We start from the raw sequence: 15,358 nt of genomic DNA, 5'->3' as shown, positions 1-15,358 counted from the left end.
GTTGGAAACTTTGGTGTATCCCTTTAGTCTGTCAGGTTGTTTTCCATAGTTGTTTTGAGATCCTCGTGTTATCTCTTTCTTGTCCCTTTGTACAAAGTTTGAGGTCCTTTCAAAACCTGGTTTTACTTAAAACATATATGCAACTTAAATGGATCAAATAGTTATTATTAATCATAAATATTTGTTCTATATAACTTTTATATTAAACACACAAGGACAAACACTTCAACACAAAACCATTTTTTGTTGTTATAAAAATAATGCATTATTATATAAAATACAACCTATATCTAACACAAAGGGACCATTAGTTGAACACTAAAAGTTTTTGACAATCTTACACATTTCATCAAAAAATACGAAGCATTTATTAGTATTCACCTTTTATATTTGTGATGAAACATATTATTGATATAGTTTACTCTATGCATATATATTGCTACCCAAATAGTTGTACACATAAGAATAGTATTTGTACACTAAGATATCAATGTTCATTTAAGTGAGCATCTTATTTTATTGAGTGAGCATATTATGTTTTGAGTGACACACCTTTATTAGATATCTATGGTATTTTGTTTGAGACAAAATGTTATTTATTCCACTCATTAATGAATTCATTTATTTATTTTCTATAACATTTATAAGTTTTCATGTGTTCAATTATTAGTTTTTTTTTTTCAACATTTAGATTTTTTTATATTTACAAATAGATCAATTATTGAAAAAAAATGTTCACAATATGTTATCAACCATTTCGAATTGTCAAGATCCCACTATCGCCACACCATACATTTTTTTTCAGCTTACTAATGCTAGTCTTTAGACAATTCATTACATCAACTTGTTCTGCCACTTAAGGAATCTTTATTTTCCCTTTATAGATAAGGAGGGAGAGTAGACTGGGTGGGGAAGCACTGTCTACAGGGCAACATACATGCACCATTATTCAATGGAAGCATAAAAGGCTTCCACTATTTAACACTTACGAGGGGTGCATATATGTTGTCCCATATCCATTGGCAAGGGGGGGAGTTGGGGAACAATATGCACAAATCTACTCGACAAATGAGCATTCAACATGTTCTCGCTTTGTTATTTAACGATGTTCATTGCCCATTTTAAAGTCACGAGAAACGTCCTTAATTCTCATGTACAAACCAAAAGTAATTATCTTGGATAGCTAAATAATTTAGGTTAAATGAGAGAAAAAAAAAACATTCCAATTAGCCATTCTCTGCAACAAAGCAAGCATTGAAAAAAAAAATTAAAATTACTCCCTAAATATTGAGCACTAGTTTCAATAATGTAAGCATAACATTAACTGCCAATGTTACTTTACGAATGTCTCTGCCATTTAAATGACAAGCATGAGGAACATTATGCAATCCTAATAACAGACCATTGTTCAACCATATGTAATAGTCGTCTGTGCTTTTTACAAGCCAACTTTGAAACTAAATCCCAATATTCCTACCTATTTAATCATTGACAAAAAGGTTTGCCTTCCTGATTATCGCTCCCTACACAAGACAAGAAAGTGCACCTGTCCATCTATATGTGAGCGTAAAAAGCAATGTACTAGCTAGAAGGCTCAGAGAGATGATACAACATTATTCACCATTCCTACTAGTCTAGAAGATGTTACATTAGGAAGTAAACATTAATCTCAGATATTCCATTCCATGATGGTTTACAATTTAATCAAAAAAAAAGCATTCCAAATTTCTTTATAAAACTTGCTCAACTCAATTAACTAGCCAAATGTTGTGTCAATGCTTACCCCTTATATTGGTCAACTTGGCAACACCCAGCATTTTGCTAGGTAATGAGATATCAAATAAATCCTTGCTGTATTGTATTCTGTGAAAGCTAACTTTACACCATGGATTCAATATAAAAAGCAATATCAATAATCAAGCATCTCTCAGCCACCCCAGATAGCGCATTACATGATAGATTACATTCTAATCAATAAAAAAGCATGCCAAATTTCTTTATAAAACTTGCTTTTACTCGGAATTAACTAGCCAAATGTCATGTCAACACTTATCCTTATATTTGTCAACTTGGCAACACCCAGCATTTTGCTAGGTAAAGAGCTATCAAATAAACCCTTGCTGTATTGTATGTTTGGCATAAATCTATTTAAGACCATCAAGAACACAGCAAAGGACATAAAAAAGTCAATAGGTATGAAAATAACTATTCTTCCCTATCCACGAATTGTAATGCATATGCCTATAAACTGATTACAGTTCGTCCAAAACAACCATGTCAAAAATCTATCACACAATTAGAATTGTCACCCCCAAGACCCTGTATCTTGCATTTTGTTTTTTGTATCATCTAAGTAGACAGTTAGAGCTTAGCGGAAAGCTTTTACACTGGAAACAACTTCAAAGACACACATAAAGAAATACAAATCCAAACCGACACACTAAAATTAGATCAATTAAAATTAACGAATACCACAAAAATGTAGCACCCAAATTATCATCCCCAGACCATAACGATGAATCAAATTTTAGTACCAGGATCTAAACAACACCTATATAAGCAGACATGTCCCCAAACAGTTAATCCCGAGCAGTCAAGAACAGCCATAAAATGAATGGCTGGCTTCAGCAATATAAACAATCTTCTCACTAGAGCTAATTTTTCATGTTTTTAAAAGACTATTAAGTCAGAATGCAAGTCAGATAATTTATATAACTGGTAAAACAAAACAAAAAATGGATTATCCTTGTGAACCAGATAACCGCTGTAATACAATAATACATGTATTCATAATTTGGGGTGATAGTAGGATAAGTCCAGAATTGTTCCCCCATTATAACTCAGCATGATCTCCCTACAAGAAAAATACTTCGCCTCATCCTAAAATGTGAGAGAATCAAGATGAACTCTCCATCCAGTACCCCATTAATATTCTAGACTGCAATGCGTTGAACAAAATAAAAATTAATCCCCTCTAGAAGTTGCCGATCAGCTTCGTCCTGATTTTACCTGTACAACATCACAGTACTAAGGTACTTTAGTCATTGTTGCCTGTGTAGCTGAAAAAGATTTGTCTAAAACCACAATAGCATAGAACCTCTCTAGAATAATCCAATTTACCCAATCTTTAAAGTAAGATAAGGAAGTTGAAACATTACAGGTGAACGAGAGAAGGATCGGCTGCGACTCCCACTCAGGCTACGACTCCTGCTAGGGCTTCTAGTCATGGGACTACGAGTTCTAGGTTTATATGAAGATGGCTGAAGCATTAAGCAAAATCATTAAGTTTTCCTTTTCCAGTATTTTAACAGTAGCTTAAAAGCACGTATGAAAATTACTCACTGAGCGCTGGGGTGACCTAGACCTGGACCTGGACATTGACCTGCAAACAAGCACAGAATACATAAAGAAAGAGTTAGCTTTCATACAAAAAAATTGGCAACAATATAGTAAAGAAAAAATGTGCTTTTATACACAAATTAACCCCAATATAGTAAACAGTGACACACAGAGTGTAGATACAAACATTTTTTTCATTATAATCCCATCAGAAAAAGCCTCTTTTCAATCACATGAAATAATTTAATCTTCTCCAAGATCACACAACCTAACAATCTTATATTATTGATAAACAATGCCTACAATAAAAATGCATAATGACAGATTGCATGTGTAATCATTATTTGACACAATAAAATCCACTTCTCAGTTTAATACAAATGCTGAAAATTGGCCTTGGTACTTCTGTTAGTGTCTACAATGGAAGTGCAAGATAACAAGTTGCATGGGGGAAAAATATTTGACAGACTAAAACTCACTTCTCAGTTTAATACAAATGCTGAAAGTTTGGCCTTGGTACATCTGTTGTGTCTACAATGAAAGTGCAAGATAACAGGTTGCATGGGGGGAAAATATTTGACAGACTAAAACTCACTTCTCAGTTTATAACAAACAAAACAAAGATAATGCTGAAAATTGGCCTCGTCATATGTGTCCTACTCCACTGAACCATTACAGTGCAACACTTTTTGTGGATAGCATCAAGAACCTGTGAATAGGTATAAAATACAATGTTCAACACTGCCATAAATAACAAAAAGGGACCATTGAAGAACTTTCCGCATTTTACATTCTAGTTACGTAAAACACTCCCATGTCAATTTTTCCTATGCTTTGTTTAGATATTGAAATTTTCATTCTATAACACCAATGTTATTTAGAACTTAGATGAAATCCCATTGATTTGTCATAATGTTATCAAGATGACATAAACTCGAATAATCATATTATGTCTGCCCTGATGTGATCATTAACCTATGATCAAAATAACTCAGTTCTGTACTTCAAAATTACACAATTGTTAAAGACATTAATCTCTTGGTACATAGAATGTCAATTTAGTAATGACTCCCACACACCCTTTTTGCTAGTTGTAGTATCTTACCATTGAATGAATATTTACCAAAGATCTTGCTGGAAAAGTTTCCATTTGTTACAAAATATAAACAGAAATACACCCAGATTCCAAGATCAAATCCACAAACTTCAATTGGACTGCCTGAGACCATCTTGTTTCACTATTTTCTTGCTTGAGGTGCCCCTAAACAAATTTGAAATAAGGGAGATGATGTGATTTGCCTCCCATCCTTGCTGAGATTGTGTTTTATATTTGATGTCCCAAAAATATAATTGCAACTTTCAGAGCAAGGATTATTAGCTTAAAAATTAGATATGCACCAAATCGTAAAATAAACCACCCCTGAAGAATCTACAGATCAAAATGTTATCCAGAAAAAATATTTTCAAATGAGTTAATAATATTATCTGTCTTGAACTAAAATACAGCATAATTATACAAATTTATGTCACAAACAAGACAGACCTCAAAATTGGCAAGAGCAAACATCTAGCTACATGGAACAATCAAGATATATTAAAGAAAAGAATGACTGGCAGCCAACCTCATAAAGCATGTGGTAACTTGAGTCCTATAATTGTTGCATTGCACGCAAACCAGCCATTCCTGAATGCTATCCTCATAATTCATGCAAAGTCAGCTTTACAGTCCATTCTGTATAATGGCCATTAACTCCCAACAACATTGGAGTTGTCGAATTGTATAAATCATGAAAGCTAATTTTCATTGCATACAATGCTCAAATGTACACATTACAGAACTCCATACCTCCACACACAAAAGTGGAACAAAGATCTTGAACAAGTGCACCTATATCATTCATATATGCAATCACCACATCTGGATTTGATGCTGCAGATCACTGATATACACGCAGGATGTATTATGAACAGACACAAGAAATTGCTAGAAATTCTCTCTTATTCTTCAATTTTTTGATTGTAGCTGCGTTTTTCTATGATAAAGCACTCGCCAACACACAAAAATATGCAGTAGTATTATGTAGATAAGAAAGCAGCATGTCCAGTTGTTTTGACTTCAACTCCTCACTTTGTTGGAACTGACCTATGGGCATCATGATGTACAAAGCCCTATTCAAACAGAACATACCAAACACGAATGCTGACCATTTCACAAATGGAAAGTTGTGATGTGTAATGGAAGACATTCTGTGACTGTAAAATCAGCTATGAAATGGAGCGGCCCAGACTGGGTTTAATAAAAATTGAGGATAGTGTGGAGAATCAGCAAATAACACCCCAAATTCCCTCAGAAGCATATGTCAACACTAATAATCATAATAAACAAGCACCAGGCAAAAACGTCTACCAACAAACTATGTTATCTTCAACTGTTAACTGATGGATAACCGTGAATGTGAAGCATAATATTATTCTTTAACCTTAGGAAGTAGCATTCAATACAGGAGCAACCACAAGTTGTGGGAATTAATATAGAAACCTAAATGGAACTGAGAGACATACAGTAATACAGAGAATAGATTAGCACAATACAGTAGATAATCAGATGAGCCTCCTATAAGGTTTGAGCGTATATGTAAACAACTATAAAGTTTGCTTACTATACAAATATGCCAAACTGGATCCGCCACCATGTACAGCTAATGTTTTACAGGTGATGGCTAATATAAACTAATGTGACAGAATGAAACCACTGGCTTTTGCAATATGAATATAAGATATTGTGACAGATCAAAAAAATTCGGCTTTACATACAAAAATATGAAAGATTCAATATTGAACTCTTACTTGATCTTTCTTCTTCTGTACATTGAATAAATAAAAACAATGTCTAAGGTATAGAGGTTTTCTCTGGTCTTTTCTCTGGTCTAAGAATATATAGTAATTTGGTTAGTGTTTTCAGTGGTTAAGTCTGTACAAAAAATGTTGAAATAAAGAGGCTATATCTTTTTTGTTCAATGTCATCTCCATCCAGGCTTATTGATTGCCTCTGTGCGAGCTAAAATCTCTAATAGGATGGTTTTCCATAAGCTGAAGGAACATTGAATATCATTCAATATATGCCAAAAGAAAGAAGCAAATCCAAAATAAAGATCCTCTTCCAAAATTCGGAACAGCAAAGCAAAAAAGAATTTAATTAGCATGATAATAACAAAAGCAGTTATCAATATATGTTTTAAACAAAGGGGAAGAAAATTCAAAAAAATGTATAGTGACAGCAGCCTTGTAGCATCCAGCATAAAGTCATAGAGCTTCCTATAACTGCCACTGCTCTTTCCCTTAAAAAATGCCCGAAAGTCAAAAAGCGAGAAAAACAAGACAAAACACTTTTGCGCAATTTTATATAGCACAAAAACTTTGCACTTGATATAATGATATCTTTAATGTTTAGCATATGCATATGAGAAATTTCATTATTGAATATTCAAGTGTCTTCTTTTAGCGGTAAACTGAAAAATCGTCAAATGCAATTATTCCCAGGTTTCTTTATTCCTTTTTCATAACATGTCATAAAATACTCTGCCAAAACCTTAAAGGAACAATTGCTACTAAAATAACTGTATTCACTGAAAGCATAAACATCCATGCAATATACTATTTAGATAGATCTCAACAAAAAATAATTAAACATCCCACACTAAAAAAATGAGATTTGAGATGGGAATTATCAAAGGCTTATCAAAATGCAAATAAAGATTCAAACAAGCTCAGTTTCTGTAATTTGCAATAGTTTAAACAATGTGACCAGACATCACCCTTAGACAGCCTATACTTTTGTTGAGCCCTACAAGGATAATCCTCAAAGGAATAAGAATCATATTCAAAATAATGCCCTCCTCACACAAATATTGAGCATGAACAATTAAATTACATTTCCTCCAAATCCCAAATAACAAGTTCACCTACCAAATAATTATGATGCTTCAGTTTGTACCATTGCAGCGCTATTTACCACCTTTGACGTTTATATTATTTTTTATTATTTTTTACCTTAATCAAGTTTGAACTTTATGCATACTATATTCCCATTTTTATAACATTAGAACACCGATCTTGACTAGCTTGTTTATATCCATATAGAAACTTTCTAAGTTTAAACATGCAATATTCTTTATTTGGCTATTCAAATCATTTTGATTGAGACATATTTCTCCTCGAAGATTGCCATTTATAAAAGCATTTTTAACATCAAATCACTATGTTGGCAAAGTAAACTTCCATCAGCAACCAGGTTTGACATAGTTCTGACTACAATGTATTGATACATAACATCATAATACATACCTTGCTATCATGAACCATCCTTTCCATTGCCACTGACATAAAAATTGCAAAGAAGATCCTCAGCAATAGACTGCTACTCACAATGTAAAAATAATAATAATAAATAATATAATGCTGCATATCCCTTTACAAATGCACCTCTCTATCTATTACAGATAATGCTCATTCCCTCGGATAATAATAGAAACATCTATTATCTGTAGGATGCTGCTCATCTTTTGTAAAGCACTAAATGTTACTATAACAGCATTACTTCCAGGTCTCTGCAAAATGCTGTTTACATGTTTAAAATACTATATCTCATGACAGTATAAATATCCGTACCCAATTGATGGGTAAATGCCACCTCTTCTGAAAATATCAGTACCATTTTGTAGCAGACGAAACATTGTAGAAATAGAAACAATATTATGCTTAAACGAGTAGTATTCTGTGACCAGTTGGCAGTTTAGTTATTAACATGGCTTGGAAAAAAGAGCATATTCCTTATTTCAGGTGTGAGAACTTTTCTACAAGTTTCTATTTACTATGTTGTTTCAATCCTTTGTGAAAACTGTTACTTCAAATGTTTTTTTAGAAAACAGTTCATAACAGAACCTACACCATGTCAGTGCTAATAAATTGACAGCTAGGATTTGCAAGTATAATATCAACTGCTCTGCAGACGTAAAAAAAACATAAATCAATCTTGGTGTGACCTACTCCATGCTCAGGTAAAACTCCAGCATAAAAACATCATAAACAGCTAGACTAGATATCTATCATTTACTAAGTGCTCAAATGAATCCTTATACCAAAATCCATAGGAATATAAAGTAACATGGTGACAAAAACACAGGTTGTGATTCAAAAAACTTTTTAAAAAATAAAGACTTCTAAATGCTGTTTCAACTTTTCAAAAGCTTGAATGCATATATTGACAACAACAGGTTGGTGTCACCATCAAAATTTTCCTCTTTGCTATCTTTTCATCACTTGTTATTTCATATAAATGACCAAATGAATCCTCCACACAAAGCAACTTGCAAAGCTGGTTCTGGTGTTCCAAGTCATCAAAATTCATTAGCCCAAAATTCTGGCATGTGTTTGCCTGCAAAATATAAGACATTTCCAGTGTATAGCCAATAATATCAACTCTCTGATGCAGAGGTGTTGACCAAAAGAATGTAGGGGCCTGCAGTACTTTGAGTTACAAGACAAGTACTTATCTTTGCTTATGTAAATGATGGAATTCTCAATTATGACAACCCACACATTTTCGCATGAATTAAATAGGTTTTGTGCAGTTTCAGACCTCTTACTAATTTTGATTCAGATGTGTAAATAGTCGTTGAGTGGACAGACTAAGGTCACTTATAATGTTGGACTCACAGAATGAGTATCCAGCACCTTAATACAATTCTATATCTTTAAATGTCAATTACAAATTGTTGATTGATGTAAGAAAATATGTTCTGCAAACTGTTACAGAAAATAATTTAGGAATCTTTACTCTGTTTCTTTGATTTAATGAAAACTTATGTTATGCTCTAATTATGGTCTTCCTTCAACTAGGTCCCAAAGGAGCCAGTTTTGCGAAAAATTGATTTCAAATTTTTTTTTGTTGGAAAATTTCACAATATCTGGCAACAATTCTGTTCAAGAAGGGCAAAATAAACCTGATGACGATAAGTTAGCTTAGACCATGATTTCTTGTTTCACAAACAATGAATTCAACTAGGTCTCAGAATCGCATATCCTAGTTTTACTTGTACAGGTATTCACATACACCATCGTATGCTCACAAATCACAATTCATCAACTATTACTAAAGTCAGCTTATTCTACGTACACAACATTTATCATGTTAATTTCAAGCTGCATCCAACTTGCCAAGTTCCAAAGAGTTAAGTCCCGAGTGTAGAAGCCAACTGTACTCCAAACTTCAAATCCAGCTTCCAATAGCGAGTAAACACATTTACAAGGAGACAAGTGGTAGTCAATAAGTGCCAGTAAGTGTTCAGTCACCTAATAATTGTGTACATAATATATTCCAACTGAAATTTACAATATTTAGCAAGGCAACTTGTGGCAATCAAAAACATTACCTAGATACAGAACGATGCTGTGAATGAGTGCGAGGAAGTGATGGAGACCTCGATCGTGATCTTGATATTGAAGGAGATGCCGATCTATACTTCGGTGATTTACTGCATATTACAACTTGGACCATTAATGAAATATTACCAGCTAATGTTTAAACATTATTATATTGCATGATAAAACATTGCAATCTACAGTAAATATTTCACAATCACAACTCGTATATTACTGAATTGAACCTGTGGCTGGCACTACGGCTCAAACTCCGAACATGTCTACCAACTGGACTCCTGCTTATGCTCCTGCTTCGACTCCTGCTGGGGCTCCGTGAGAAAGACCTGCTAGGACTTCGACTGTAGCTGCCACTGCGACTCCTAGAAACACTCCTCTTTGAAAGGTACTCTTTTACCTAAATCAAATTCCAAGTGAAATTCTCTTATAAGCTTAACTTAGAAATAAAAAACTTTCTTATCAATATGAATGAAGATGAGGAAAAAAAAAGTCATATACCCTTATATATGATCGAGAAAATGCATTTCTAAATTCAGAATCATCAAGTTTCCTGATCTGCATACACCAAAATGCTGGTAATAAGGACAGTACTGTATGATTTCTGAATAAAAACGAAAGTATAACCTGATTATGCAAAAGAAGCTTAAAATAACAAAAAATACATTTCATTTCAAATGGAACTTACAGCATATTTCATATCATCGTAGTTTGAGTAATCCACAATTCCAGTGGTGCCTAGACAGTACAATTATATACATTATTCACCTCACAATGTAGAGCAAAGACGAGTAAATATCTCATAATCATAAAGCTGGCAAACTCCATAAATATTTGTAAGTCATCATGACCACAGGCAAAGAAAAGGCCTTGCCAAGGAAAAAAATATGAACAGTGATTAATACTAGTGTTCATGCACAAATTAAGTAAAACAAGACACAAAAATTGTTAAAAAGTCATGATTAATTGTAGAATAAGAAATCATTAGGTTGGCTGATTTGTTTCCTCATTAAAAAGTGGTTTCTCACAAAATCATTACCCACAATTTGCACAGGGTTTTAAGCATCTACTTGCTGAACTTCAAAAAGAATCAAGTAAAATACAATGAAAAATTGAGGTGATGCAGCAAGGGTTCCAGAAAATTTTGCAGATTCAAAAGAACATTTTTTGACTGCATTTTTTTTCGGACTATCTGCCCTCCATGGAGCCACAGTACTCACTGTATCTGTTCACACAACATATTAAACTGCTTTCTACCCATAAGCCAAGAATGCATTGTCCATTTGATTAGTCCATTTTAGGCTACTTGGTATATTTAAATTTTTATTATAATATAATAATATAATGCATATGATAATAATTATTGAGTGTATCCATGACACTCTTAGAGCCTAACAATTCATATAGCCAAAACAAAACAAAACTTCCAAACTCAAACCCAGGTTTTTAGGTTTTCACTTTTTTGAATTTCAAAACTTTAAAATTAATAGGTTCCTATAAACACCACACAAGCCCTTGTTTAATCAAAGATTAGCGTAAGTATTTCTCTAAAGAAAGAAGAAAAAGGATTGCTAAAAAGTGCACATAGATAGACATCCTAGACTAGTAAAGACAACCATTCTAAGGTCAAAAACATAACACCTTAATTTGTTCTTCAAATTAACTATTATAGGAAAGCGGAGATGACCATAATATTAAAAAGCATGTAGGAAGCAACTAGGGAGCATGAACAGGAAAAACTGACAGATCTTAGACCCCTACTACTAAGCCAATTTTGGTATTCCAAGCACAGGAAAAACATGCAAAGTTGATCTAATCTTCAGACTCCAAAGACATGCATGTGCTAAAGTATCCACAATTTCAAACTATTATTAATAACCTATACAGGAAAGGTATAACAATTCGTTCTAGTACCTTGCTGAACAAAGCAATGTCAAAGAACTGATGAATACAAAGATGACATTGTAAAGCCCTAGTTATTCCAATCATCAGCACCCTTAGCAGGCATATAGCAAACAAGGCTACTAAGGCAACACATAACAGTTTAAGCACAAACACTACAATAATAGTCTTCAAGCTTAAAAAACTAACTGCATTTTAAACCAATATCAGAGCCAAAACATATAAGAATAATTTGTTTTGGAATGATAAAAAGTTACCACTGCTATCACGAAAGACTTGAGAAAAGCAAACATCACCAGCCCGTCGCATATGATCCTGAGATTTAAGATCAAACACATAAATATAAATTTGTCAAACTACTTCAAACAAACCTAAACACCAAATAAACAAGACATTTGTACCTTTAAATCCTGCCATGATGCTGATGGGGGAAGACCTGTAACAAGAACTGCAGAAAATATGAAAAACAGAATCAGAATGGGGTCCTCAAAAAACCCAATACAGGATTAATATGTTTTAAGCTCGTGAATAAATAAATAAAAAACAAACCACGATATTCAGATCGTCTAGAGACTCCTCCGCTACGCCCACCAGCACTGCTGTAACTACTGTAACGATCAACAGATGAAGATTGCCCTCGACCTCCATGTGCAAGCTCCACCTGTTCAAGTATAATATATTACTATTGTGTCAATTTAAACAAACTAATTCATTGAAAAGAGGTCTAAAATGAGATTCAAAACTTAAACATTGGAATAAAAAAAACAATATGCAGTTGTAAACAAGCATACACTATCATATTATTATTCACCAGTTAAAATCTCAAATCGTTCAACTCTTGCACTTTAAATAGCCATAATCTTTCATGCTGTCATGAATTTCAACAAACAAACCAAAAAAACTAAAAGGAAATGTAGCTTACTCTCAAACAGATTTATATATCTGTTGCAATCTGGAAAGATTTTTTTTTTAAAAAGGTAGAACATAAGTCCAATGTTAAGTCCAATGTAACTTACCCTCAAACGATTTCCATCAAAGTTATACCCATCACGACCACGAATTGCATCTTCCGCATCACGGGCGTCCTCAAACTGACAATAGGTTAAACATTGAAGATATCAATGATTATTGAACCAGTAAAGAAAACAACACATTTGTCATGCAAAGGAGAGTATACTGCATAAATTCTAAAACCATAAAAATTGGATTTTACAGCCAAATAACACACCTCAATGAAACAATAGCCTGGGGGTCTGGGAGGAATCTTCAGATCAATATCAACAATATGACCGTACTGCCAAAATGATCAGTCTATCAGAACCAAGAAACTTGCATACCAAAAAACAAAAACAGACTGTTCAGAGCAAGTTAGTAAGAGCAGAAACGCTTGCAACTGACAATTCAAGATAACATAGATAGTGTTTGAGTTGAAACGCATCAGAATGGTCTTTGAATTATTCTCAACTAAAAGCATGCTGATCAAAAATATCACCTAGCCATTGGAAGTTCAAAGTGTGTCTACAATAAAAACACAAAAAGCATAAATTTGCATCATTGCACAAGGACCTGAATTAAAGCATGTTATATTAGTACACAACATTTCTATATTATAAATGCAAATTCCAAATGAATAAACACTCCTTGGAATAAATCTACACTAATACAAGTGCAAAAGCATGGATTCAAATCAAAAGCAGCTTAGCAAAAGCTTATATAAAAGACGAGTTCAAGCTAAGAACCTTGTAAAAGAGATCCTCAACTTCCCTTTCCCTGATATCTCCAGGTAGATTGCCAACATATAGAGTTCGACTAGCTCGGCTGCTCATTGTCACTAGGCCAAGTAAATGTCAGGAAATGCGTACCCACTGAAAAGAGAAAGTATAAGTTATGTCAGAAAAATAGAAAATTGCTAAGGTCCTTGGTTTCTAAATATAATATACTCGACCATTACATTAAAGTAAAACTTCATTAATAACCACAGGCTACCATCGAAATTAGAGCCAACTACATAAAACAGCCAGAGCAAAGAGGACACCAGAGCAAGCTGCAACAAAACATAAACATGATTAACTATGTCCCATATCGTGTGAACCAGAGGTTAGGCAAACTTCTTAACTTGCTGAAAACAAGATAAGACAAAGCAACCTCAAACTAAATGAGTGCAAGTTTCAAATAATTTTTGATAGAGTGGATGTGCGAATCAAACAACCCTTCACCCAGTCTTATCCTTTCGCATCAAATAAAAACAAGAACAGTTAATCATTCATAATTAATGCAGTGAATTAAATAAAAGGGGATGCAAAAAAACTCTAACCCAACAATACACTCTCAAAAACAAAATGTTACCTAAAAAGTAAAACATGAAAACAATTTCACATGTGGCAAGCAGGACACCCTTCAAAATTTCCTCATCAAACCCAATCAACTAAATGGAGGTTTTGTAAAAAGAAAATTACCCTGCATATAATACCATTGCATATTTCTTCTTAACACAAGAGCTAGCTGAGAACATTCATGGCAGCCTGTACAAACTAAACAGATTGGAAGGAAAGATGTAAATTGTATTTCGTTTAACCAAAAATCGAAGGTAGCCTGTACAAACTAAACATACCCAATTACGCGGAAACAAACCTGATAAACCCTTGTCTAAGAGGCTGTGGTGCAATGGTGATTGGGAGCATTAACAACTATAAATAAGATGGGGCTGCTGAGTAGCTTTAAGTAAATAAGTGACATGTAATCTTATCAGAGACTTACCAAAGTAATATGCTCTGGCAAAACAACACCGAAAAAAAGTACTAGGACGAAATAAAAACAACCATCCAGAACAGCGAAGAAATGAGTACAATATTATTACATATCCATATGCATTCAGTGTGATGTTTGATGCTAGGAGATAACAATTACTTCACAGGGTTTGCACAATCAAAGTGCCAACTAAAAACCCTATATACACAGACATGAGTTTCCAGGGTTACAGGGTTTCTTCTTAATGAATCATGTCTTCCTTACTACAAAGAAATACACTGCTATAGACGGTATCAAAACAAAATTGAGCGAAATAAAGAAAATCTCAGCAGCAATAAAAATTTACCTTATCTAATCAATTTTGCATTTTTAGGGCTTTCTTGCTTCTTATAAAACTAGAGAAAACACGATGAAACCCCCAAAGGAAAAGATTTTTAGGATGATAGAAATGTACAGGAATATTATGACCCGAAAATGTCACCAAAGTAAGTTGTTCTGACGTGCGAATACGAACTGCCGCTGATTCTTTCAAGGGGTTTTTCCAGCACTGCCAGCGGCCGAATAAACACGGCAAGAGAGGAGAATGAAGGCCAAGATAAACAGCTAAAAGTAAACTGCCACGAATTTTTAGCGAAAGCTTAGAATGAGAATACCTGAGCGGCTCATGATACAGGGTTTTGGTGCATTTAGTTTTTATATATTTCTTAATAATACGTAAGTAGCATAATGGAAACGAATGGGTCTAACACGAAGAAGATGATTTTTAGTTTTGCCTTTGGAAGGTAACTAGTGGATCATTAGATTCCATGGTATTAGTTGGGAGCATCATATTTTTCAAAAATTTGAAAATAATTCTAAATCTTTTCAACTGAATGTATTTTCAAAATTAAGATTTTTCTTTTATTTAAAATTCTATTGACCTTTAAAGAAAAAG

At 33.6% G+C, this 15,358-nt stretch overlaps 1 protein-coding gene across 7 annotated transcripts; it reads right to left on the bottom strand.

Moving 5' to 3' along the window:
• Positions 1-2,681: 2,681 nt before the first annotated feature.
• On the bottom strand, positions 2,682-15,093 carry LOC149532821 (serine/arginine-rich splicing factor SR30-like). 7 transcript variants are annotated; one of them, XM_089804152.1, is made up of 15 exons: positions 14,771-15,093; positions 13,663-13,720; positions 13,416-13,541; positions 12,905-12,970; positions 12,693-12,767; positions 12,226-12,337; positions 12,078-12,124; positions 11,934-11,991; positions 10,463-10,512; positions 10,276-10,332; positions 10,005-10,174; positions 9,771-9,872; positions 3,343-3,382; positions 3,159-3,260; positions 2,682-3,009 (listed from the first exon to the last, which is right to left on the bottom strand). In XM_089804152.1, the coding sequence occupies exons 3-15, from the start codon at positions 13,500-13,502 to the stop codon at positions 2,989-2,991; spliced, it is 987 nt and encodes a 328-aa protein (XP_089660278.1). In that variant the 5' UTR covers positions 13,503-13,541; positions 13,663-13,720; positions 14,771-15,093; the 3' UTR covers positions 2,682-2,988. The 7 variants fall into 7 exon arrangements, 6 of the variants coding, with proteins under 6 accessions (XP_089660278.1, XP_089660281.1, XP_089660277.1 ...); XM_089804155.1 differs by having other exon boundaries at positions 13,628-13,720; positions 14,879-15,093; XM_089804151.1 differs by having other exon boundaries at positions 14,879-15,093.
• Positions 15,094-15,358: the final 265 nt, after the last annotated feature.

This window comes from Cupressus sempervirens, chromosome 10 (assembly GCF_028749045.1).
Source record: "Cupressus sempervirens isolate cs-2001-9-10 chromosome 10, ASM2874904v1, whole genome shotgun sequence".
NCBI lineage: Eukaryota > Viridiplantae > Streptophyta > Pinopsida > Cupressales > Cupressaceae > Cupressus > Cupressus sempervirens.
The sequence above is the reverse complement of the archived record's forward strand: the minus strand, read 5'-3'. Positions and strand labels throughout refer to the sequence as shown.

What these genes read in the sequence shown, in the direction of transcription:
- LOC149532821 (XM_089804152.1), bottom strand. Translation starts at nt 13,502, where the DNA reads ATGAGCAGCCGAGCTAGTCGAACTCTATATGTTGGCAATCTACCTGGA. An exon ending in TAGACGATCTGAATATCGTG is followed by an intron (nt 12,125 to 12,225) that starts GTTTGTTTTTTA and finishes TATTTTCTGCAG; the next exon opens with TTCTTGTTACAGGTCTTCCC. An exon ending in AGTCTTTCGTGATAGCAGTG is followed by an intron (nt 10,513 to 11,933) that starts GTAACTTTTTAT and finishes TGTACTGTCTAG; the next exon opens with GCACCACTGGAATTGTGGAT.